This window comes from Erpetoichthys calabaricus, chromosome 4 (genome assembly GCF_900747795.2).
Source record: "Erpetoichthys calabaricus chromosome 4, fErpCal1.3, whole genome shotgun sequence".
Classification (NCBI taxonomy): Eukaryota; Metazoa; Chordata; class Cladistia; order Polypteriformes; family Polypteridae; genus Erpetoichthys; species Erpetoichthys calabaricus.
Window position 1 is genome coordinate 310,435,832 of NC_041397.2, and position 27,323 is coordinate 310,463,154.

Consider the following 27,323-nt stretch of genomic DNA (forward strand, 5'->3'; position numbering starts at 1 on the left):
AAATGATTTGAAGGCTAAAATGGAGGAGTAATTCTCAGTATTTCCAGGTATTTAACTAAACCCCATTGTGCATGATAAATACACACAGGGGTAAATGGTAACAGGCTAAATGGAGAACTGCTGGTCTCTTTTGTCATTTGCATGTTTTTGCTAATTAAGAGCAATTAAAAATCAAGAATACAGCTGTTTAAGACTAAAAGAAGCAATAAGGGTTCGAAATCTTAACAAGCGAGACAACTGAAATGAAGCAGAAGTGTTACTTGAGCAATAAGTGCTTATTATTAAGCAATCGAGTTAGAGCGAAAACCTGCAGCCACTGCGGCCCTCCGGGACCGTGATTGAGGACCCCTGGTCTATAGCAACAGCGTTGTTGGTGTGGACAAAGGTTCGAGGCAGACAGCAGATGTAGAATAAAAAAGCAATTTCTTTATTCTTGGTGAGCAGAGAGACCACTGCAGCCCCTGTCAGCTTGTGTCACTGACAGTTACCAGCAATAGCCTCATCTTGAAGGGGTGAGTTTCCTTTTTATAACAGAGTCTTACATCTTACAGAGACAGCTTATCATGAGACAAGGTTACACAATTCTTTGGGGGAATTCAGTAATATGCCCAAAAATTAGAACACATTTGTTCAAAACAACTAAAGAAGAAGTGAAAAAGCCTGTTGCTGCTGATTTTACAATCCTAGATGTTTTTTAAGATTAACAGTTTCCCTGAGTACAGACTAAAAGGTCAGCAGTTTGACAGAAATGTTGCAAGTTTGTTCTTTTAGCTTTGGTGCGTAAACACTTAATACTTTGATATGTAAGTCTTATTAGAAGCAATTAATCCATAGCTTATTAATACAAACTAGTAATATACTTATACTGTTAAATGATTATACAGGTAATGGTTTTCCTCTTTTAACAATCTTAATGCATTCATATGGTTAACACAAAGAACTCTTGCAAATACATATACATTTTCTTAGCATCAGCTGGTTTGCATAATAATATATTTTCCATCCACCCAAATGCACACATATAGTAATCATCAAGGCATTTTAGACTTGTTTAAGTACAAAAATTTCATTGCACTAAGGCATAGTCACGAAATCTTCTTCCCCTCCCTTGGACTAGGTCAAAAGGTCCTCAGTCCAAGATTCTTTGTTCAACTATTATTTAATATATTGATTTTAATTTTTTATTATTCCACATTGGCGCTTGGGTGACATGGTGGCCAAGTAGCTCGGTAACATCGAAATGCCGGCACGTTAAATGAGTGTCGGCTTTATGCTTGAAATAAACCAGAAACGGAACAATTAAAAGAAAACTGTGACAGACGCTTTAAGAAAGGGAAAGGAGGGAGGTTAGGGTTTTGAAATGTCGGTTGAAAGATGTGGAAAATTTCAGAAAAAGAGAAGTACAGAAAAGAAGAACTAGAGAGGGGTGTGAAAAGATGAGCCTCGACACAAGACAGAGATGTTTGGGGCAGCCACCCAGGTACTTGACCTTGGCTGCAAAAGGCAAAGTTTCAATACAATTGTGTATGGATCTGACTCCAAAACAGGAACTGCTCAATGGAGGAAGGAAGTTGGGCTTTATAGGGAGGTTTAAGGAAGTGATGTCGTCCTCGGGGGCTGGGACAGGAAGTGATATCGTCCTCGGGGGGCCAGGACAGGAAGTGATGTCGTCAGAGCTGGGGTGGCAGTGACATCTTCACACTCTGGCAGAATTTACCATGTCTGGTCTTGCGGGGAGGGTTGAGTGCACCCCGGCGAGGCCAGGCATGGAATTTCCTTCTTTTGGTGGCTGTAGCTGGCTCCCATGCACATGTGTGTGTGACAGGGGTTTAAAGTCTGAAGTACTGCTGGACAGATCTGTGACCGCCCCGTGTTTTTGAATCCTTGTGACCGTAATCAACTCCACCACCAGAACTTTCTAGATTGCCCTGCAGTTACAGCACCAGGTACCTAGGAAATCGGGGAAAAATGTATTCTGTTTGTTGACCATTCCCAATAGACGTGCTGGTTTAAATATGAGCTTTCATAGATATTTATTCTAAACTACGGATTTATTCATTTAGGTACTGCTTCCTCTGCTGAAAAGTGATCTGTATCAGGTCATCTTGGATACTCTGCAGGGTGCGTTGTCCACTAACGTTCCTACCTGGCTTGAGAACAGGGCAGCAGTTACTGTAATAGTGGCAAGTGAAGGCTACCCTGGTGAATACAAGAAGGGTCTCGAGATCACAGGTAATGTGCTCTTCTTCTCATTTTCTGGCTGTTGTTAACCATAAACGTATTCCCATCCCAGGTCCAACCTGCATGGAGTTTGCATGTTCTACCCATGTCTGCGTGGGTTTCTTCTAGGTGCTGTGGACCCAGACATACAAGTTAGGTGGATTGGTGACCCCAAATTGGAACTAGCGTATGTTTGGTGTGTGTGTGTGTGTGTATGTGCGTTCACCCTGCGATGGACTGGCACCCTGTCTAAGGTTTGTTCCTGCCATGCGCCCTATGCTAGCTAGTATAGGCTCTCCAGCACCCTCTACAACCCTGCTCAAGGATATTAGAAAATGACTGACTGGATCACCAGGGTTCAGTGTTGTTTTTGAAGTAATTTGCTTACTCTGGTTTTCATCTCCTCCAGGTCTGTCGCAGGCCAAGGACCTGGGTTTGGAAGTGTTTCACGCTGGAACTCTCCTAAAGGACGGCAAGGTGCTGAGCAATGGTGGCCGGGTCCTCGCCGTCACCAGCATCGCAGAGGATTTGGTTTCCGCGCTGGACGCAGCCAACAAGGGGGTTTCTGCCATCAAGTTGCCCGGGGCCGTTTACCGCAAAGACATTGGATACAGGGCCATTGCGTTCTTGAATCAGACAAGGTGCGTCTGAGCAAAATGCCCAAGAACTAATAGGCGGTGGACGTGGCTACTGGCACACCGCACCTGTGTGGGTTTCTTCTTTCCACTTCTAAGTAGAAATATTTAAGCAATCAGCTTATAGGTTCTTTGTCGTTACTTGTCATCTTTGTAGCACAGGAGATGTTTGAGTCTAAAATGATCAAATTAATGGGATTTATATTTCATAAAAACTAGGGGGCTTCGCTTCGGTTGCCAACCCCCGGGCCTGCGCTATGCGCTAAGCTTTTTGTAATTCTGTTGCTTGCGTATGGGGATACGGATTTACAATTTAAACAGATTATTCTCATGGGAATTGATACGTATGCCTAATAGAACTATTTTACATTACAGCGAGTAATTAACCATGTTAAAAAATAGTCAAATGTAAAAATCTGAAAGTAAATTATATTTCATATTACGTTAGTTATTCGTTGAGTAGTACCATTTTGTTCTGTTTGGCTTTGAAATTAACACACAAATACCGTATTTTTTGCTCCATTAGACGCACCAAGGTTTAGAGGAGGAAAACAAGAAAAAAATATTCTGAACCAAATGGTGTACTAATATGTTTAATAAAATATAGCAGAATAATATTTCAATCATGTAAATGCAACAGCGGTATTAAGAAATATCATCAACTGTCATTAACAAATAAGGAGAGACTTTAAGGTTCAAGCACTCTTCTAGTTTTATGGAAACCCCAAGAACTCCTCATCAGTAGTGTCAGAATTTATGAAGCTCAGTTGCTCACAATCACTTTGCAGGAGCACGTACCTATCATCACGCACGTTTGGACCAATGCTTCCTGAAGTTATATCGCTAGTCCAGTCCCATCTATATTTGTAATGCCACAAAGCCCTTCATCTCATGTTTTGTTGTGGGTTTCCAGTTTGAAAAACGAGAATGCGGTGCAAGCACAGCCCTCGATTCAAAAAATTGCTCTGCATACCTGTTTGTCTCGTCTGACAGTAGCTGAAAGGCAGCCTCAGGAAAGAACAGCCTGAAGTAGTCCAGCGGCTGGTAATCTGTCGAGTCCAACAGCAAGCCATACTGTCTTGTGAAGTCCGGTAGCCAGTTTGGCTCCCACGGATCAATGTCTAGGTATTCCTCCCACACGAATGGTGTCCCAATCAGCTGATGCCAGTTCCTCACTCTCTTGTTCGATCTCCTGATCACTCTCAACAAAATCAGATTCTGAAAATCCGAGTCCGACTCAGTGATAATGCGCAAAACATTTGTTTTCTGCACTCGCTTCGCTCCCTCGTGAGATGTCAATGCCATCTTGCCTTTGTGTACATTTGTTTACATTTCTCAACTCACGCACACGCAAGGATTAGATGCCGAGTCAATGAGTCTAACATTCCTCCAAGCACAGAGGGAATGCCTGTAACGTATCAGTGAGTTTTGTCGCCCTGGATGTCGACTTTTGTCAGGTAGTACACATCATGGTCTGTGACGCAATATTCGCTTCATAAGACGCACAGACATTTCCAACCTTCTTTTGGGGGAAAGAAAAGTGTGTCTTACGGTGCGAAAAATACGGTACTTTTTAAACTTACACTTTTACTGTAAAACTTCAGTAAAAACAACTTTTTGGATTCAGTTTTCGTCAATATCGCATTTTGATTTGGACTTTCATCATGACAATACAACATATAACTGCCCGTGACTGAATTTTGTTTCATTCTCTCTATTAAATAAACCGACTTTTTCGAATGTTTGGCTCTAAGATTTATTAGTTGTCTTTGCAAAAGCTATTCTAATGGGAAACTGTTAACGTTTTAATACAAATGGCATATCAAGATCTCCTTTGTTGTCTAATGTTATCTGCGGAACATGTACTACATTACCTTTCTTGGATACATCCTTCTTTCTATAGTAATTCGTGTGGTGGACGACCGGACGGTGTTAACAGTTGTAGATATTCTTTGTGATATTGTAAGTTGATGTTTTCATCTTCTGCACCATCACCACCAACTGTTTCAGCAGAGTCTATTGATACTCATTTAACTAATTTGCCGTGTAACCGATCGACATTTTTGGCATTAATTCGTTTGACTTCATCGTTTCAGGATTGCCTGTGTACACATTTTTACTGTTGATAACCCTTCGTGATGAAATTCTTTAATAAGATTTGGAGAAAATAAGTCTGCTTTAATTGGGAACTTAAAGTGAGGAAAACGTTAAAATTTATGATTTTATAATCTTATAAATTTATAAGAGGTGAGAGGGCAAGAACTGTGTCTGTCCAAAGCATTCACACGAATGAGAGGTGAGAGGACCGTAGGTGTGGCCTGTTAACCGGAAAAGGTTGAGAGGAGGGCGGGACTTGACAAAAATCTCATGGCCAAAGTCTCGTCTTGCAGGACTTGAAATTATCTTTTCAAAAGGTCTCATCACAGGATTTTTTTAATATAATATATACAGTAGAGATTTGAGATTAAAAATCCATCCATCCATTTTCCAACCCGCTGAATCCAAACACAGGGTCACAGGGGTCTGCTGGAGCCAGTCCCAGCCAACACAGGGCAGGAACCAATCCCGGGCAGGGTGCCAACCCACCGCAGGAGATTAAAAATGACATGGTTAATATGAATCGTTTCAGTTGGTACTGAATAGAGTGCAATTCTACAGTCATTAGGGTAAGAGATTTTGGAGTGACCGGTTTCTAAAAAAAAAAAAATGATGGGTCTTTTTCACATTTTTTCTTACAAATATGTAACAAAATGCAAAGGATTATTTTGATATTTTTATTTTATTTAATTATTTTTTTATAATAATATTTTTATAGTAACCAATCAAAAATGGTTGTGCTATACGTTTTCAGAAGAGAAGGACAAATGTGCCGCTTTCTTCAGTAGGAGATGTTCAATTGGCTTGTGGTTGTTCAAGGTGATTTCTCCTGGAACTCAGAGATATGGATGATGGGTTGATTGGTAACTTTAGACACACCTGGCATGAATGAGTGTGAGTTTGTGCTTTGAATTCCCACTGTGATTGACTCGCACCCAGATAAGGGCTGCTTTTTGCTATGTGCCCGATGCTCCCAGGTTAAGCTCCTGCCATGTCCATAGGCTGGACAAAGTTAGTCAGATGATGGATGTGGGGATTTAAGTACCTGGTAGGTTTTCAAAGGATTTGTGCTTCTTAACAAATCATACATTTCTATGATTATCTTGAGTTAGAACAGATGTTTCACAGATAAGAGGAGGCCATTCAGTTCATTAAGCTAAGCTACTTTGTATGTGTTGTGGTCGGACGGTGGAAGAACATACTGGAATCAGCCAAAAGTTTGGGGTGCCAACCGGGCCGTCCCTTTTATTCATCGCGATTCGAAATAAACACAAAGAAAAAATGTGCCAGTACGCTGCTCCTCGGTCAGGGTTTCCTCCTTCTTTAGTGTTTAATTTGTTTTACGTGTACTTTTTGTGAAAGTGCTTACTTGATATTTGGACTTTAGTCTTCACACATTATACGCTTCATGTCAAAATTTTGTCGTTAGTACTAAAACATGAAAAAGTTGAACACATACCTAAAAGACAAACATTTCTGTCATCCTACACTTATAGATCTTTGTAGACATGGAAAACACGTGAATGCATGTGTTTCAAATAATGATATATTATTTACCCTCTACAACTCCAGGTACAAACTCCCAGATAGTCAAGGCTTGAGCTGGGGGAGCTTTTTGCCATTCTGTGGCAGTGAAGAGGATGGGTTAGCAGGCTGCTTGTGCTGATTGACACATTTACAACACAAAAGACACTGCCGGAGAGGTGCGAAGGGATTTAAGGTCGGCCAGGATTATGAGTTTTTTCGTAGGTTTCAGGAATTCTAGTGTTAAGAAACGTTCAGATAACAATTGCTGCAAAGAAAGACGAAAGAGAATTGGAATAGCAAAAGTGCCTTTTGAAAGCCTGATCATGATTTGGAAGAGCAAAAGCATCAACACCAAACTGAGAATAATAGATACAGGCATGATGTCTGCATTGTTACGAAAGCATGCATGTCTTGGACTCTGAAGAAATAACTCGGAGTAGTTTGGAGGGACATAGTCAGCAATAAAGAGATTGGAAAGATGTTAGAAAGGAGAGTAAGAGTACAGGGCATCATCAATGTGAGAAAGCCAGTGATGTTTGGACCTAGTCATAGGAGGATAATTAGTTAAGATTAATAAAGACAGTAATGCTTGGAAGAGCAGAAGGAACAATGAAAAGAAGATGGTTGGACAACAATATGTATCCAAAGTAGAGTCCATTTGGCTCAAGACCGGTGAGGACCCTGTTTAAGACTTAAGGCTCCCACCAGTTGCTTCCATGGTCCATAGGATTAGAGGGTAAGAAGAAGAAGAATTATAGTAATTTGTGTGTACAACATCCAGCTGACTATGCAAGTTTAGGCAATGCTACTAAATGCGCTTTTGGATTTGAAAAAGAAACAAAATATAACCAAGTTGGAATGTGATGTGGTGGTTCAATGGATAAAGGATCAGGGCTGGTAACTCAAAGGTTGACAGTTCCAATCCCGGTAGTGACTGAAGGAATGCTACTTCGTTGGGTCCTCGAGCAAGGCCCTTAACCTGCAAATGCTCCAAAGGCGCTGTACAAATAGCTGACCCTGCGCTCCAATCCTAAAACGCTAAGTTGGGGTATGTGGAAAATAAATTCCATATACAAGAAATTGCAAATAAAGTCAATTAAAATTAAATTGGATGTGAAAAAAGTACCACGTTTCGTGAGTAAATTTTAGTATATTGTTTTACTTTAATTACTTTAAATCATTAAACACATAGATGAATGTGACATAATGGTTTTCTTGCTATTATGAGATGGAGTCCCAGACATGACAACATTGGTGTGAGGCCTCCTAAAAGGACCGTAAAAGGCAGGGCATTAGCCTAACCAGCTTGCCTGAGGAGACTCGCCCAAAATCCAGCTAGTCGCACACAAGTGCTAGGCCGAGAGGGGAATGACTGTAAGTGCAAGAGAGGGGATTACTGCAAGAGAGGGGATTACTGTAAACCTTTAGCTTGTAGTTGAAAGGGCAACACGAAATCTGTATAAATAACTATAGCAAAAGAAAGAAGCAAGAAAGGAGTTCCCTAAGAGGCAATCCTGAAGCAAACCAGTCCAAATCTACACTCCGTAAGGGGAAAACCAGAGACAAAAGCAATAACACTTCACAAACCGAATACTCCACTGCTGTGGGTCCTACTTCTGGCTGGGAATATAAAGTGAGATGGAAGATCAAGCAACTGTGATGTATGCCCTGCCTCCTAAGGCTCCACCCACAAAATGCATGGAATGAAGTTACATTTAAAAGGATGACACATGAATATAACAGTAAATATATAAAACCAGTAACGGCGCACTGCATGATAACCTGCAGTGAATACACTTGACTTGAACATTCATAGTTTTCATCCTCTTTCTTTCTCTGTACGTTTTCGTTTGCTCAGAGGTTGATGCACTTGCTGCTTCCTGAGCAGCTCTTGTTTTCTCCACCGTAGCGGCCCACTTCTTCTCTTCTTTCGTCGGCATCTTTTCACGTTAAAACTAATTAAATCAGTGTTTGCATTGCAATTACTTACTACATTTTCCTTACTTTTCACTTAAGCTGGCACTTAAATCATTTCTTGAGGCAGATTGAAGACTTAAGATATGAAGAGAGTTGATTCTACAATAAAATACAAAAAAGAGGAATAACCTTGAAGGTCAGTCATAACCCCGAAAGGGGTTATTTTAGGTCAAACGGTTTGCAAGCTACAGGTGATTTAAAAACCTGGACAGACAAAAACGGACAGCCACGGTAGCATTTTATATAAGAAGATTATGAGAAATGATCATTCAAAACTAACACGGGCACAGATACAGTACACACCCGTACATTACAAAATCAGCCTGCATGGAATCAACAGTACAGAGTAATGGGGATTGTGGAAGAGAGTGCAGGCAGGGTGGAATGGGTGGAGAAGAGTGTCAGGAGTGATTTGTGACAGACGGGTATCAACGAGAGTGAAAGGGAAGGTCTACAGGATGGTAGTGAGACCAGCTCTGTTATATGGGCTGGAGATGGTGGCACAGGAGACAGAGCTGGAGGTGGCAGAGTTAAAGATGCTAAGATTGGCATTGGGTGTGATGAGGATGGACAGGATTAGAAATGCAGACATTAGAGGGTCAGCTCGAGTTGGACGGTTGGGAGACAAAGTCAGAGAGGCGAGATTGCATTGGTTTGGACATGTGCATTGGAGAGATGAGGGGTATACTGAGAAAAGGGTACTAAGGATAGAGCTGACAGGGAAGAGGAAAAGGGGAAGGCCCAAGAGAAGGTTTATGGATGTGGCGAGAGAGGACATGAGGGTGATGGGGGTGACAGAACAAGATGACGAGGACAGAAAGATATGGAAGAAGATGATCCGCTGTGGCAACCCCTAACGGGATCAGCCGAAAGAAGAAGATTGCCTCTGAAATGGCAAACATAATGGTACAGATCAACAGCAACATTTACTGTGAACCTTTTATAAGAAGGCCTCACAATATGATGGTATATAAGGACTCCAGCCATCTTCTTATTACAAGTCTCTAAAGATTAATCTGCTGAGATACTGACGAGCAGGGCTTAAAATGCACCTGTAAATTCGTTTATTTAGCATATTTAAAACAACTTAAAGTTGACTAAGTGTCAAATAAAATCTAATAGTAAAAAATAAAATTCCAGATACAGATTTACAGTGCATCCGTAAAGTATTCACAGCGCATCACTTTTTCCAAATTTTGTTATGTTACAGCCTTATTCCAAAATGGATTAAATTTATTTTTTTCCTCCGAATTCTACACACAACACCCCATAATGACAACATGAAAAAAGTTTACTTGAGATTTTTGCAAATTTATTAAAAATAAAATAACTGAGAAATCCCATGTCCATAAGTATTCACAGCCTTTGCTCAATACTTTGTCGATGGCCCTTTGGCAGCAATTCCAGCCTCAAGTCTTGTTGAATATGATGCCACAAGCTTGGCACACCTATCCTTGGCCAGTTTCGCCCATTCCTCTTTGCAGCACCTCTCAAGCTCCATCAGGTTGGATGGGAAGCGTCGGTGCACAGCCATTTTAAGATCTCTCCAGAGATGTTCAATCGGATTCAAGTCTGGGCTCTGGCTGGGCCACTCAAGGACATTCACAAAGTTGTCCTGAAGCCACTCCTTTGATATCTTGGCTGTGTGCTTATGGTTGTTGTCCTGCTGAAAGATGAACTGTCGCCCCAGTCTGAGGTCAAGAGCGCTCTGGAGCAGGTTTTCATCCAGGATGTCTCTGTACATTGCTGCAGTCATCTTTCCCTTTATCCTGACTAGTCTCCCAGTCCCACAGCATGATGCTGCCACCACCATGCTTCACTGTAGGGATGGTATTGGCCTGGTGATGAGCGGTGCCTGGTTTCCTCCAAACGTGACGCCTGGCATTCACACCAAAGAGTTCAAGCTTTGTCTCATCAGACCAGAGAATTTTCTTTCTCATGGTCGGAGAGTCCTTCAGGTGCATTTTGGCAAACTCAAGGTGGGCTGCCATGTGCCTTTTACTAAGGAGTGGCTTCTGTCTGGCCACTCTACCAAACAGGCCTGATTGGTGGATTGCTGCAGAGATGGTTGTCCTTCTGGAAGGTTCTCCTCTCTCCACAGAGGACCTCTGGAGCTCTGACAGAGTGACCATCGGTTCTTGGTCACCTCCCTGACTAAGGCCCTTCTCCCCCGATCGCTCAGTTTAGATGGCCGGCCAGCTCTAGGAAGAGTCCTGGTGGTTTCGAACTTCTTCCACTTACGGATGATGGAGGCCACTGTGCTCATTGGGACTCTCAAAGCTGCAGAACATTTTCTGTAACCTTCCCCAGATTTGTGCCTCGAGACAATCCTGTCTCGGAGGTCTACAGACAACTCCTTTGACTTCATGCCTGGTTTGTGCTCTGACATGAACTGTGAACTGTGGGACCTTATATAGGCAGGTGTGTGCCTTTCCAAATCATGTCCAATCAACTGAATTTACCACAGGTGGACTCCAATGAAGCTGCAGAAACATCTCAAGGATGATCAGGGGAAACAGGATGCACCTGAGCTCAGTTTGGAGCTTCATGGCAAAGGCTGTGAATACTTATGGACATGTGCTTTCTCAGTTTTTTTATTTTTAATAAATCTGCAAAAACCTCAAGTAAACTTTGTTCATGTTGTCATTATGGGGTGTTGTGTGTAGAATTCTGAGGAAAAAAATGAATTCATTTTGGAATAAGGCTGTAACATAACAAAATGTGGAAAAAGTGATGTGCTGTGAATACTTTACGGATGCACTGTATATTGTATATACAGTATAAGTCGTTATTGCTGCTTAGTTTTGACGCTCCTTGATATGTAGTTGGCTTTCAGATCCCTGAGGTGACATGTTCCAGACTTGCCAAGATGCACTCCCTGGCATAAAGATTTAGCAAAGGGTGAAAGTGCAACACCTGTGGTGGGCTGGCACCCTGCCCCGGGGTTTGTTTCCCGCTTTGCGCCCTGTGTTGGCTGGGATTGGCTCCAGCAGACCCCCGTGACCCTGTAGTTGGGATATAGCGGGTTGGATAATGGATGGATGGATGAAAATGCAACTCTGCCCAGAAATTAACTTAGCAAGTGCCTTTCACAGACTAGTCGATCGTGTTTAGGTAGCTGATGTATTGAAGTATTATTGTACTTCAGTCCATTTTGGAGTGTGGTGGCGGCTGACAAGTGCATTTGAACCGACAATTTATCTGTTCTGTTCAAAGAAATCCCGTGACTCTAACCTCCATTCTGGTCACTGGCACGAGTTTCTCCAGTCAGTCCGCTTCATAACACTTAAGAGGACGGTTGTCGAATAGCTCAGTAAATGTAAGTGGGTAACTTTTGGCCCTGTTGTCTTGTCCTGTGCTGTATTCCCAGCAGGCTTTGTCTTCAAGTGTTCGCTCACGCATTGATCTAGCGCTGCACTGCAGTACCATCTGTTTTTACCCCAGAAACAACCAATCACGTTCTCAGATTTTCGGGTGAAATACTGCCACACAGAGGAGAATTTTGCCCGATATTTGAGGGAACCTTCTTTTATTGAATCTGGTGTGAGTGCCGCCATGCTTGGTCTACTCAATAAAAACAGAACAGAGAATTGTAGTATGGCAGCGTGCAATGTGGCGGAGGGACGGGGACAAGCAGTTGATTAGGAGAATGCATTTCGACAAAATCGTGTAGTCAATTTAATTGTGGCTGCCCTATGCCTGACTAAACCCCTAGTAACACTGCACATTAGCAGAAATACCCCCATCCCCACCTTGAAGTATACCGGTGGCAGCGTCAGGCCTTGGGGACGCTTCTCTGCCGGAAAACTTGTGTGGGTGAAATAAATGGAGCAAAATACGAGAAAATCCTGGAGGACAACCTGACGCTGTCTCTGCCAAAGATGCTTCTACTGAATACTGATGTGTAGGCGGTGAAGATTTCCAAATAGTGTCTGATGCATTTATAGTATGGTCAAGCGAACCCACAGACAGGTGACCTCCATTGAACTAATGATGGGACTTCGAAAAGCAAACAGGCTGACCAGTGAGGCGCCATATTAAAGGAGGTGAACGCTTGTGTGTCTTATAGTTGGAACAAATTTAGGCCACCTTGCAAAGATCAGTTTTCATTTTGATACTAAAGAGTCTTTTTTGTTGATCAGTGTCAAAAATTCCAAATTAAATCCGCTGTGACCCAAAGTGTTAAAACACGAAAATGTGAAAATGTCCAAGGGGTGAATACGTTTTACAGGTACTGTAATACAGGTACAGTGGAACCTCGGGTCACGATCATAATTCGTTCCAAAATTCTGGTCACAGCCCAATTTGATTGTGACCTGAAGTAATTTCCCCCATGGGATTGTATGTAAATACAATGAATCAATTCCGGACCGTATGAGCTGTATGTAAATATATATTTTTTTAAAAGATTTTTAAGCACAAAAATAGTTAATTATACCATATAATGCACAGCGTAATAGTAAACTAAATGTTTACTTACTGCTTCTGGTCACTCCAGCTCCTTGATCGCTCAGCTGGAGCGACCGCTTCCTTCTGCCCCACCGAGTGTTGGCCAAAACACCCCTGCTTGGGCGCTCTCTCTCGCTTGCTCACTCGCTCGCTCACTTGTGCTAACTTGCACTCTCTCTCTCTCTTGCTCGCTCGCGCTCTCTCTCTCTTGCTCACTTGCATTCTCGCTCGCTCTCTCTCTCTCACATACTTGCACTCTCGCTCACTCGCTCTCTCTCTCTCGCCCTCTCGCTCGCTCACTCGCTCTCCCTCTCTCTCTCTCTCTCTCGCTGCACAGGGAGAGACTGAACACGTGCAGAAATCATCGGCGCGTGTACGAACCGGAAGGCAAACTGGCTTGTTCGTCACCCGAGTGTGTGGTCGTGAACAGATGCAAAAGTTTGCCGAACTTTTTGGTCGTAACCCAATTTGTACGTGGTCCGAGACGTTCGTGACCCAAGGTTCCACTGTATTGGGAATATACGGTGCCCCCAATAGTGTTTGAAACTAACACACATGTTTTTCCCCTTGATTTACATCCTCTGCTCCACAGTTTAAAATGACAAATCAAACAATTCAGACGTTGTGATTAAAGTGCACATTGCAGACTTTCATTTAAGGGGATTTGCACACATTTTGGCCTCAAAGTACTTTTTCCACACGGTCCACATCCCCACAATAATGTTAGGGACGATTGGCGTCCCAGGTGTTTGTGATGCCTCAGGTGGGTTTCACTGCTTCATCAGGTACCTCGGCTTGCTTCCACTCTTTGGGTTCTGCAGTTGCCATTGTTCAACATGTGGACATGAGTTGTGCCAGTAAAAGTCAAATAGGCCATTATGAGGCTGAAGAAGTAGAATTAAACCAATAGAGACATCGGTAAAACGTTAAAATGACCGAAATCAACTACAGTGGACCCTTGACTTACGAACTCAATTCGTTCGTGAGAGCTGGCTGTAACTCAAGTTCATTGTAAGTCAAGACTATTTTCCCCATAAGAAATAATGGAAATACCCATAATGTGTTCCAAACCTCTCACAGCAACACTTTCTTAACCTTTTCATAATAAAAAAGGGTTGTATAATGTGCATAGTTTACAAAAAACACCAATAATTTCCTTTGTAAAATTGACGAGATGGTGGATTTCGACATACTGTACATATTAGCGAGATCGGTCACACGAATGCCACTCTCATATTTCCGCACAATTTCCTTCTTCGTTTCGATTGTGATCGTTTTCTTTACCTTCGTTACCTTCTCTTCCTTCCTTAGCTTCTTTTCTAGCTTTTTTGGGGCCATTTTGATAGCAATTATCGAAATAAATGATATAAATCACTGCACTGACTGAAATTACGTCCACAAACAGACGTATCTGGGCTCCGACTAACGCTTACAAATGCTCTCGGCTGTTTGCTTACATGTGACCGCATTCAGGTCGTAACTCAAGACGTTGGTCGTAATTCAAAACAAAAAATTTTGTTTGTAAACCAAGTTGTTCGCATGTCAGGCCGGTCGTATATCGTGGGTCGACTGTACCATGATAAAGAGAGAACGCACTGGTGGGCTCATTAATCACTAAGGGACTGGCAGGCCAAGGAAGACCTCCACTGTTGTGGATAATCGAATCCTCACTGTGGTCAAGAAAAAGCAACAAACGCCTGTCCGACAGATCAGAAACAGTCTTCGGGTGGCCGGTGTGTGTTGTGAGTGTGTCAGAGACGACTATCTGCAGGAGATGTCATGGACAGAAACACAGAGCACACACCTCAAGATGCCAACCACAAAAAACAGGATGGCCAGAACACAATTTGGGGAAAAGGGACTTCAAAGAACCTGCAGAATTCTGGGAAAAGGTCTTGTGAACAAAAATGAACCTCATCAGAGATCCAAAGCAGACCAGACTCATCTGTGAAACATGGCGGTGCAGGGCGTGTTATTGCTTGGGCATGTATGGCTGCCGTTGGTCCTGGCACACTTGATGATGGAACTGCTGACAGCACAATGAATTGTGAAGTTTGTAGAAATATCTGATCTTCTCGAGTTCCAGTAACAGCCTCCAAACTCCAACAAGATGATGAGCCAAACACACTGCTGAGGGCACACAGGAGTTTATCAAAGCTAAAAAATGGAAAGTTCTTGAATGGCAAAGCCAGTCGCCTGATTCTAATCCAACTGAGAAGGCCTTCGACATGCTGAAGAGAAAACATAAGGGGACAATCCCCCTTGAAACAAGCAGGAGCTGAAGATGGCCACATGAGAGGCTTGGCAGAACACCACCAGAGAAGACCCTCAGCACCTGCTAATGTCTGTGAATGGCAGACTTGAAGCAGTCATTACATGCAGGTATACGCGACAAAGTGCAAAATATGACAATATGCCAGTGCCGGTGCCCTGAAGTATATGGGGGCTACGTAGACCAAAATGTTTGCAAACCCCCCTTAATGAAAGTCTGCAATGTGCACTTTAATCACAATGTCTAAATGGTTTAATTTGTCATTTCTAAACTGTAGAGCAGAGAAATAATTCAAGGGAAAATGTGCTTTTCTCCCAAGTATTATGGAGGGCACCGTGTGCAACTTTTTCTGAGGTTATCTTGAATAAGCTGTATGAAACGTCAACAGCCTGTTCCCGTCACCATTTCTGGCGTCCGACCGTCACGGTTTTTCACATTAGTCCCACTGCCACGTTGGTTAGCTGCTTATGTTTTGCTAAACTCTTTGAGGGCTGAATATTTATTTTTTTACAAAAAACGGTTTCTGAAAAAGCACACAAAGCAGTGGTTTCTCACCGAAATCGACATTAAAAACGTCTGTTGCTGCATGCTGTGGTTGCTGTCGGCACCCGTTTGGCGAGTGGGGGCATCTCAACAGCAAGCAGGAATGCACGGCAGGCCGGCTACCTGGCTGTGTTCACACAGCAGTGGCAGTCACAATGTGACACAATCTGGTTTGTACCTCTTGTCATCGTAAGTGGCGTTCCTCCCAGGCCAACGTTGCTGTGGGCGCATCAACTACACGGATGTGTTGATCAGCTGAGGTTGGTTCCTCACTTTTCATTTTCTGTCTGCATCCCCCAGATTACTCGCATGAAAATCAGAAGTCCAGCAAGTCAGAGTCCATTCCGGTGATAATATGGCAAACGTCGCCCGCAGAGCGTTTTCCTTTACGCATTCGCTTTGGTCGATGCCATTTCACAGGTTTTTTGCTGTTCGCAACTCACGCGCACACAGGTAATCGAGGTCAAATCAACAAAGCGACCTTTCCTTCTAGCACAGAGAGTCGAACTAAAGCATTGTCGGCAAGTTTTGTCACCATTTACAGGAGATTACCGTGTCCTACCCCTGAATTTTAACAAAAGTTGACATTCGCCCTGAAAGAGTTAAACCACAATCCAAATCGAAGGTTGGCTCTTGCTGTGCATCCGTTGCTTCCAGGATGGGACTCAACCTCTCGTGACCCTGATTTTAGTGAAAGTGACTGCAGAAAATTGATAAATCACTTGAATCGACAAAACAACGAACGTCATTTTGGTTATCATTAATAACTTGCGTTTTTCAGCGTACATTTTTAGATAGATCATACTTTATTTGTTCCAAGGAGAAAATGTAGCCTTTTGAAATTTTGAATTTCCCCTTGGGATTAATAAAGTATCTATCTATCTATCTATCTATCTATCTATCTATCTATCTATCTATCTATCTATCTATCTATCTATCTATCTATCTATCTATCTATCTATCTATCTATCTATCTATCTATCTATCTATCTATCTATCTATCTATCTATCTATCTATCTATCTATCTATCTATCTATCTATCTATCAAGCAAATAAATAACAAATAAATACATGTTCTATCAAATAAAAACTAGCACACTAGAATTAATAAAATGAAATGAAACTTCTGAATTGGCTAAAGACAAAAAGAGCGGGGCCTGTCGCAGTGAGGCACTCTAAGGGCATATTGGTATGATGGAGGCCAGTCGTGTTTCTTGACACTTCTTTGGACTAAAAGTCCTCAATGCTGTTGTATCAGAGAGAGGATATGCAGCACTGTTTTTGTCTTCATTCCCTCCTCACCTCATAACTGAGCCTGCCTTCTTAATCGACTTGTTGATTTGGTGGGCTTTTCTTGAAGAGATGTTGACCCCAGTCGTGTTTCTTGACACACATCTGTTGACTGAAAGTCCTCCATGCTGCTGCGTCACACACAGGATGTGTAGCATTGTTCATAAAGGCCGTCAGTTTTGTCTTCATTCCGTCCACATCTCATAACTGAGCCTGCCTTCTTAATCGACTTGTTGATTCGGTGGGCTTCTCTTGAAGAGATGTTGACCCCAGTCGTGTTTCTTGACACACATCTGTTGACTGAAAGTCCTCCATGCTGCTGCGTCACACACAGGATGTGTAGCATTGTTCATAAAGGCCGTCAGTTTTGTCTTCATTCCGTCCGCATCTCATAACTGAGCCTGCCTTCTTAATCGACTTGTTGATTCGGTGGGATTCTCTTGAAGGGATGTTGACCCCAGTCGTGTTTCTTGACACACATCTGTTGACTCAATGTTGATGTGTCACACACAGGATGTGTAGCATTGTTCATAATGGCAATCAGTTTTGTCCTCCTTCTCTCCTCCAGCAGGTCCACAGAGCATGTCCCATAGTTTAGCTTCTTGATTCGGTGGGCCCCTCTCGTTACCGGCCCAGCACACTGCACTGGCTGTCAGAGGGTTGTAGGGCATGTGAAGGATGTTGCCACCCCATAACTGTCCAATTCCCTAATCTCTACACCTCACTGCCTTTAGATCTTAATTGGTCACAGCTTCATTTCCTTCAATATGTGGACAGTGTTATGTTTTCAACAAAATTTGGGGTGATGGTGGGCAGAGCCTTTCCTAACAGTACTGGGTACAGGACAGAAACCAGCCCTGGATGGGCCACTCACACACATGATGAAATGGTCTGTCGTCTTAACCAGCACACCTTGAATATATCAGGACTCGCCACTTTTACATTTGAGCAAACAAAGAGAACATATGGTTGTATCTGCCCAGTGTTTTGTTTTGAATGTGCGTCAGATGGCAGAACTGAGAGACCAAGAGGGCTGATCATAGTCCTCATCTGAAAACTGGTGGTCCAGAGTACAGCTCAATCAGGTGTCTGCTTAAGTCAGATGCATCACATACATGTGAGACCGAAACCTTGGAAATACTCTGTGCGTAGTTTGGATCAACATGAGGAGGTTGTAAGAGGATGTCCAAAGAATGAGGAAGAACTTACAATAGTATTGGGACTTCAGGGTGTGCACTGTGAAGAAGCAAAGAGATAATAAATGGAGCCCTGAGAGAATGGGGTGTGTGTGCATGTGTGTGAAGTAAGTGAGGATGATACCACAGCACATTCTGTTGTTTGTTTGAAAAATATTTCATTTTCAAAAGCTTCAACTCACACATTTGGCCTAAGAATGTAGGATATTTATTCCCAATCGTAGGGTACAATTATTCCTTACAACATACAGTAGACCAAATAAGCACCTTGTGCATGAGAAAGGTGCTATATAGATAAAGGGTATTATTTTCATGTGGATGGCAAATATTTCAGTGACGTTGTTTCATTTTTCTCTTCCACTTTCTAGAGGACTGACTTACAAAGACAGCGGAGTGGACATTGCAGCTGGGAACACGTTAGTTGAGCGAATTAAACCTCTGGCTGCTTCCACTGCTCGGAAAGGTAAGATGAAACAAAAGAAAATGTAGACCTGTACTTACACCTGTGGAGTCTGCACAGTCTCCCTGTGTTTTGGTGTGTTTTGTTTTTTTTTTTTTTCTTTTACAACAACCCCAAAGACTCCCCCCCAGGTCAGGTTAACTGGAGAGACTAAACTGGCCCTTAGTGTGTGCCTTTTATGGGCCCGTAATGGATTGCCACCCCATCTGAAGTTGATCTCTGTACATGATGCTGCTGGAAAAAGTAGATTACCGTATATACTCGTGTATAAGACCCGAAAAATCGATCATAAAACCAGACCTCGACTTATACACCTGTTCAAAAATGTGACATTTATTTATTTACTAGTCAAAGAGCCCGTTTCGACAACGTAAGATGAAACGGGCACGAGTGGAATAGTAATAAGTATAAGCACCACAAACCTGATATAGGTGTATTGCATGAATGCGTAATTAGGCCTGGAGCTGTAGTCGAAATCGCCTTTCAGGCCTCTAGAGATTTAATCGAAGTCGCCTTTCTCTTTGAATTTTCGCGGCTGTATATCCGCCGCCTGCCGCGATGTCGGTCTCGTAAGGTTTTTCGGGCAGCTGCACAGAAGGCGACTGCGCATTTGGCTTCGGACGGACGTGAGTGAGTGAGTGAGTGAGGAGGCTGGCGAATTATGTATTAAGATTATTTTTTTTTTTTACACATCTTCTTGCCTCCTCCAATCTCTCACCAGTTTCTCGAACACATCGAATTTTGTTGCAGCAGCGCTGTTACCAATTTCTTTTGCCACTTCCATGACGTTTAATTTTAAACCAGCTTCATATTTTCTTCTGATCGAAAGCTCCATCGTAGATAAGGGATGCTGTTACCATAAAGGTGTATGAGGTTGTGAGGTACAAAAAACACAAATTGGTTCAAACGTCGCTCCAGAATATTTTGGGTATTACTGTGTGGTCACGTAGGCACAATACATAGAAACAAGTTGGGATTGCATATGCATGAGGTTGATTAGCATACATGAAATATTATTATACGTACTTTGATAAGGCGTCACATGAGAGATTGGGCTTCAAACTACCGTATATACTCGTGTATAAGTCGGGTCTTGAAACCCGAAAAATCGATCTTAAAATCGGACCCCGACTTATACACCTGTTAAAGAATGCAACAATTTTATTTTATTTTATTATTATTATTATTTTTTTTTTTTACATCGTCTTGCCTCCTCTAATCTCGCACCAGTTTCTTGGACACATCGAGAAACCAATTGTCTCATAATTGTTACCAATTTCTTTCGCTGCTTCCACGACTTTTAATTTAAAACCAGCTTCATATTTTCTTCTGATTGAACGCTCCATCGTAGATAAGGGATGCTCTTACGATAAAGGTGTATGAGGGTGTGAGATACAAAAAACACAAAACAATGCAAACGTTGCTTCGGAATAGTTTGGGTATTACCATGTGGTCACGTGGGCACAACAGAGAGCAAGAGATGGAGAGGTTAGGAGGACATGCTGATACAGTGCATTGCCGCACCCACATAGGAAAAAAAGGCCGTGTGCTCCGTGGTGACTCTCTCAGGTGGGTGCAAGCATATCGTAATCTCTTGGACCAATAGTGTGAGTTTTCCGCATTTGACTTATACGACCGACATTATAAAATACCAGAAATTACACGATAAAATCAAGTCCCGACTTATCCATGGGAGAACTTAAACGTAAGTATATACAGTAAGTGGATTGGAGAATCAAATGCCATATAGTGTTATGTTGAGATTCAGATGCGTGAGGATGTTTTGACTTGGTGGAGTGAAATATTTCACTCTACCATTTCCCCCTTTTGTATTATTAATGTGTAGCCTTTGTCAGAATGGCTCAAATCTCCCAGACGTACTACTGTTTCTAAGGTGTTGTACTTTATAACTTCTCCCCACCTTCCCTTCTACATTTATAACCACAGGCAATTAGGTGTAGTAAAAGACGAGCAGGAGTTAAGTTACAATTTAAATACTGTATTATTGATAATATTCATAAATAATAACAATAAGCAAAGTACAAGTGAACACTGGCAACCATACATCCTGATAAATGCCGAGATGTAGTTTCAGGTGGCACACAGACTTTTTATTTACTTTAAATGTCTCCAGTTAAGTCATCATTTGTGGTCCGCTCTCTTCAGAACAGGCCGCATGCCTGTCTCAGTATGGCTGCCGAGCTGTGCTTCTCAGTGTGGTGTGTTTGAGATGCTCCTTCATCAGATGGTATGTGAGAGAGAGAGGGAGAGAAAGGGAGGGGGTAAATCAAGCAAATCTACAGCCCCTCTGTCCAAACCCAACAGCCAATAGGGCGTCGTGATACTTAATGGCTTCAGGCATCTTTAGACCAACAGAATTCTGGTGCGACGCCACGGGTTTCCCACCTGCCCCCAGTACCATTTGTTGAGGTGAAGCTTGCTGGCTTGGTGGTCTGGCTTAGCTGTGAGGGTTGATTGAGAGAGTCCTGCAGAGAGTCACTGGCCAAACTGGTTTGAGGCACCTCCCCCAACCCTGTCGTAAAATTACAAAGAGACTCAGACCTAAAAATGTCTTAACTATCAAACCATTGCTGTTCTTATCAGTGATAGACATTAGTGTTATAAGTTACAAATAAAGACATACAGTATAAAATATTTATCTCTTTAATGCCATGTTTATATATAATAGTTAAAAAAAATATATATTTAGTAAGGGCGGCACGGTGGCGCAGTGGGTAGCGCTGCTGCCTCGCAGTTGGGAGATCTGGGGACCTGGGTTCGCTTCCCGGGTCCTCCCTGCGTGGAGTTTGCATGTTCTCCCCGTGTCTGCGTGGGTTTCCTCCGGGCGCTCCGGTTTCCTCCCACAGTCCAAAGACATGCTGGTTAGGTGGATTGGCGATTCTAAATTGGCCATAGTGTGTGCTTGGTGTGTGTGTGTGTGTGTCCTGCGGTGGGTTGGCACCCTGCCCAGGATTGGTTCCCTGCCTTGTGCCCTGTGTTGGCTGGGATTGGCTCCAGCAGACCCCCATGACCCTGTGTTTGGATTCAGCGGGTTGGAAAATGGATGGATGGATGGATGGATATATTTAGTAAAGCTGAATGTCCCTGATTGACGCATTAAGCAATAATAATAATAATACATTTTATTTATATAGTGCCTTTCCCATACTCGAGGCACTTACAGAATATAAGAAAGAACGGCAGGGTATACAGTATATACAGTGCATCCGGAAAGTATTCACAGCACATCACTTTTTCCACATTTTGTTATGTTACAGCCTTATTCCAAAAAGGATTAAGTTCATTTTTTTCCTCAGAATTCTACACACAACATCCCATAATGACAACGTGACTAAAGTTTACTTGAGGTTTTTGCAAATTTATTAAAAATAAAAAAACTGAGAAATACCATGTCCATAAGTATTCACAGCCTTTGCTCAATACTTTGTCGATGCACCTTTGGCAGCAATTCCAGCCTCAAGTCTTTTTGAATATGATGCCACAAGCTTGGCACACCTATCCTTGGCCAGTTTTGCCCATTCCTCTTTGCAGCACCTCTCAAGCTCCATCAGGTTGGATGGGAAGCGTCGGTGCACAGCCATTTTAAGATCTCTCCAGAGATGTTCAATCGGATTCAAGTCTGGGCTCTAGCTGGGCCACTCAAGGACATTCACAGAGTTGTCCTGAAGCCACTCCTTTGATATCTTGGCTGTGTGCTTAGGGTCGTTGTCCTGCTGAAAGATGAACCGTGGCCCCAGTCTGAGGTCAAGAGCGCTCTGGAGCAGGTTTTCATCCAGGATGTCTCTGTACATTGCTGCAGTCATCTTTCCCTTTATCCTGACTAGTCTCCCAGTCCCTGCCGCTGAAAAACATCTCCACAGCATGATGCTGCCACCACCATGCTTCACTGTAGGGATGATATTGGCCTGGTGATGAGTGTTGCCTGGTTTTCTCCAAACGTGACGCCTGGCATTCACACCAAAGAGTTCAATCTTTGTCTCATCAGACCAGAGAATTTTCTTTCTCGTGGTCTGAGAGTCTTTCAGGTGCTTTTCGGCAAAATCCAGGCGGGCTGCCATGTGCCTTTTACTAAGGAGTGGCTTCCGTCTGGCCACTCTACCATACAGGCCTGATTGGTGGATTGCTGCAGAGATGGTTGTCCTTCTGGAAGGTTCTGCTCTCTCCACAGAGGACCTCTGGAGCTCTGACAGAGTGACCATCGGGTTCTTGGTCACCACCCTGACTAAGGCCCTTCTCCCCTGATTGCTCAGTTTTAGATGGCCGGCCAGCTCTAGGAAGAGTCCTGGTGGTTTCGAACTTCTTCCACTTATGGATGATGGAGGCCACTGTGCTCATTGGGACCTTCAAATCTTTCTGTAACCTTCCCCAGATTTGTGCCTCGAGACAATCCTGTCTCAGAGGTCTACAGACAATTCCTTTGACTTCATGCTTGGTTTGTGCTCTGACATGAACTGTCAACTGTGGAACCTTCTATAGACAGGTGTGTGCCTTTCCAAATCATGTCCAGTCAACTGAATTTACCACAGGTGGACTCCAATGAAGCTGCAGAAACATCTCAAGGATGATCAGGGGAAGCGGGATGCACCTGAGCTCAATTTGGAGCTTCATCGCAAAGGCTGTGAATTTATTTTTAATAAATTTGCAAAAACCTCAAGTAAACATTTTTCACGTTGTCATTATGGGGTGTTGTGTGTAGAGTTCTGAGGAAAAAATGAATTTAATCCATTTTGGAATAAGGCCGTGACATAACAAAATGTGGAAAAAGTGATGCGCTGGGAATACTTTCCGGATGCACTGTAGCATTGTACAAACCAGATAAATAAAGAAGATTACGACAGTGAATTCAGAGAAAAAAAAGCCTAACACACACCATAATTGATGGTCTCGCACACACACACATACAGGTTACCTGAGCATCTTGACAGAGATGTAAACTGAGAGAAGGATAATGAAGTCAAGTAGAGCTAAAAGTCTTCCTGAACAGATGAGTTTTGAGTTGTTTTTGTTTTTTTTTTAAAGAATTCATGGAGTCGGCTGATCTCATTAATTTTGGTAGATCATTCCAGAGTCTGGGCGCTATACAGCTGAAGGCCTTGTCACCCATGGAGTGTAGATTAGTGAGGGGCACAACAAGATTGGATGTTCTTGACTCTTTGCAGCCAACCGGACAAACACATTCCACTACCAGATCCATCACTTGGCCTGGAAGCCCTGAAAAAATCCAACTTAACCAAACGGTTAATTTAATCATAAAGAAATTAGAGAAAACTGAGATGATGCTTTGTGCTTGATACCCGAAAGAAAGATCATATTACTGGTCTACAGTACAGATGGTAGCATAACTGACTACAGGTCAGCAGCATCAGGGGTCAGATCTCGCCAGCATCATCCATTGTTCTTTCTTAGTTCATATGCCTGACTTACATCTCAACAATTATTTAGCTGGAAGTTTTAAAATCATAATTCCAGTTCATAAATATGTGATTAGTCTTTTCTACATTTCAATGTTTCTGTATTTACTAGTGTAGATTATGCATGTTTCTAGGTTTTATTTTATACATACTGTATGTTAACTTGTGTATAGATAGTGGAGATGTGTGAGGAGGACAACAGAAAAGACGTCTGCTTCTGGGACACCGGGGATTTTATGGCAGTTGCTCTGGAAGGGACGGGGATAAACGCCATTGCCAGGAGCCTTCTCAGTACAATGAGGAAAAATGGAGATGACATCACTAGTGACACTAGTGACAGCACCTCCTCTCGTCTATTTGTGGTGTCACATACCTTGACTGAGCCTGTGAGGATGTCCTCCGACATGCATGCCTATCTATATCTATATACAGTATATCTATATATTGTCACAAAAGCCACAAAGAGCCATAGCAAGGTTTGGGGCAGCCACCCATATAATTGGTATCCTGGCTGCAAAGTCGTGAGTAAGTTACACAGCACTGATGTGCACAAAACAGAACTGAGGGAATAGGGAAAAGGTGGAGGCTTTTAAAGGGGAAGACAGGGAGTGAGGTCAAAGGGGTCGGGCTCATGAAGATCTTCAGCCATAGGTTCGAGCCCGGACGTGACATCACAGGGTCTGGAGCCGGCAAGTTCTTCTTCCATAGACTCGGTCCCAGAAGTGACGTCAAGAGTTGCCAGGTGGAATCTCCCGTGAATGGTCTGCAGGAAAGGGAGAAAAAGTGTCGGTGCACTCTGCCACCTCCTGGTCTGACTCGGAACTGCCCTTACTCAAGCCCTTTAGCTGCCTCCCATGTGCACGTGTATGACAATATAAATATATATATATCTCATTAAAGAAAATCTTGAGACAAGACTATTGCCAAGAGATTTTTTTTAATGGCCCACGCCCACAGTCCACTTACCTTTCATTTGTGTGAATGTTTTTGTCAGACACAGTTCCTACGCTCTCGGTTCTTATAAATTTTTTTGTTTTCCTCACTTTAAGTTCCCAATTAAAGAAGACGTATTATGTCCAAATCTTATTGAAGAATTTCATCCCTTAGGGTTATCAACAGAAGAAATGAGTACACGGGCAATCCTAGCACCGAGAAACGATGAAGTGAAGTGAAATAACGGGAAAATTGTCAATCGGTTACACGGCAAATTGGTTAAATGCGTATCAATAGTTGGTGGTGATGGTGTGGAAGATGAAAATATCAACTTGCAGTATCCGGTAGAATATTTGTAACCGTTAACACCGTCTGGTCTTCCACCGGCTGAATTACTGTAGAAAGAAGAACGTATCGTAATGTTATTACATAATTGATGTCTGAGTGATGGGCTATGTAATAGGACAAGATTAGTTGTATTCAAAATTGATCGAAAAATTCTGACGTGTCAAATTTGAACAGGCGACAAGGAAGGTAATGTAGTACATCTTCAGGGGATAACATTAGACACCAAAGGAGACCTTGATATGCCATTCGTATTAAAACGTTTATAGTTTCTTGTTAGAATAGCTTTTGCAATGACAATTAACAAATCACAGGGACAAACATTTGAAAAAGTCATTTAATTAATTTGAGAGAAAGAAACGAAATTCACTCACAGGCAGTCATATGTTGCGCTGTCACAATGTAAGTCCAAAAACAGAATTAAAATTCAGTGCGATGTTGAAGAAAAGTTAATTCCAAATATTGTTTTTACTGAAGTTTTACAGTAAAAGTTTAAAAAGTACTTGTGTGTTAATTTCAAAGCCAAACAGAATAAAAACGTATAACGCAATGAATAACTCTTAATGCAACATCAATCCATCCATTATCCAACCCGCTATATCCTAACCACAGGGTCACGGGGGTTCGCCGGAGCCAATCCCAACCAACACAGGGCGCAAGGCGGGAAATAAACCCTGGGCAGGACCCAGCCCACCGCAGTTAATGCAACATGAAACATAATTTTCTTTCAATTAATTTTTATTATTTTTTACTATGATTAATTACTTGCTGCAATATAAAAGTTATATTATGCATATGTAACAGTTTCCATGAAAATAACAATGTTTAAATTGTACATCCGCTTCCCCATACGCCAGCAGCAGAGCTGCGAAGTGGCTAGCGTGTAGTGCCCACCAGGGGGTTGGCGAGTGAAGCAAGCAGGGGCAGAGCCCCCTAGTATATTTATTTATCCACTTTAATAAAACCCCTGTGTGCGTCCAGTGTCTGTGTGTGTGTGTCTTCTGGTGAAGCGCGGGGCACGGTGCGATGCTTCAAAGCAGATGCTTCAAAGGCTGCCTGACGCGTCACACAAGGCAGAGAAGGCGGGACATATAAAATATCGCGTGGCCGATCCAATCGGATTTCGGTAAATGAGGTAAGACCTAAAACATAAGGCACGAAAAATCCAATCGGGTACTGAGACGCGGAGACCAGCTTCCCCAAAGAGGTGGGATTAGTGTCCGCATGACACGTCACACAAGACGGAGACTGCGGGACCTATAAAATATCGCGCGGCCGATCCAGTTGGATTTCGGTAAATGAGGTAAGACCTGAAACAAAATGCACGAAAAATCCAATCGGGTACTGAGACGCGGAGACCAGCTTCCCTAAAGAGGTAGGATTAGTGTTTGTTGTTGTTCAAGTGTTCACTCTGAGGATGTCAGATTTGCAATTAAGAAGCTTGGCCCGTTTGTCAGTCGTTGAAGGGGTGCACGATTATCAGCTGCACGCCACACATTACATCAGTTGCTGGGGAGACTCTGCTGATTGCCCACTGTTGTGACAGAAAATTAAACGCATATTACGGACATCACAGCCAGTATTACTGTCAGAGAAAATTACAGGCATTTTACGGAAATACAAGCCAGTATTACTGCGAGAGAAAATTAAAGGCACACAATACAGTGACGCATATTACAGCCACATACAAGCCAGTATTACTGTAACAGAAAATATTACGGACGTACAAGCCTATATTATTGTGACTATCTACTAGCAACATGCCATCCAAAAACAAGGACACGTCAAGTAGGACAAAAGACACAGACAATCAAATCCTATATAAGCAACATCTCCTGGAAGAACACTCACAGACACAGACACAGAATGAGGTAAAAGGTCCCTTGCCATTTAATATAGACTGTTCCTACTAATGTTTATGCACTACTGTTCTAGCGCCCGTTATT

At 42.7% G+C, this 27,323-nt stretch overlaps 2 protein-coding genes across 2 annotated transcripts in view; both read left to right on the forward strand.

The window, feature by feature from the left end:
- Positions 1-27,323, forward strand: part of dnajc28 (DnaJ (Hsp40) homolog, subfamily C, member 28) — a 1,235,492-nt gene that overhangs the window by 894,453 nt on the left and 313,716 nt on the right. The window lies entirely within an intron of this gene.
- gart (phosphoribosylglycinamide formyltransferase) overlaps positions 1-27,323 on the forward strand; it is a 156,723-nt gene that overhangs the window by 58,699 nt on the left and 70,701 nt on the right. The window contains exons 10-12 of the mRNA XM_028790419.2: positions 2,064-2,232; positions 2,630-2,861; positions 18,576-18,670. Of these exons, the coding sequence (XP_028646252.1) occupies positions 2,064-2,232; positions 2,630-2,861; positions 18,576-18,670 (496 nt within the window). The remainder of the gene's footprint in view (positions 1-2,063; positions 2,233-2,629; positions 2,862-18,575; positions 18,671-27,323) is intronic.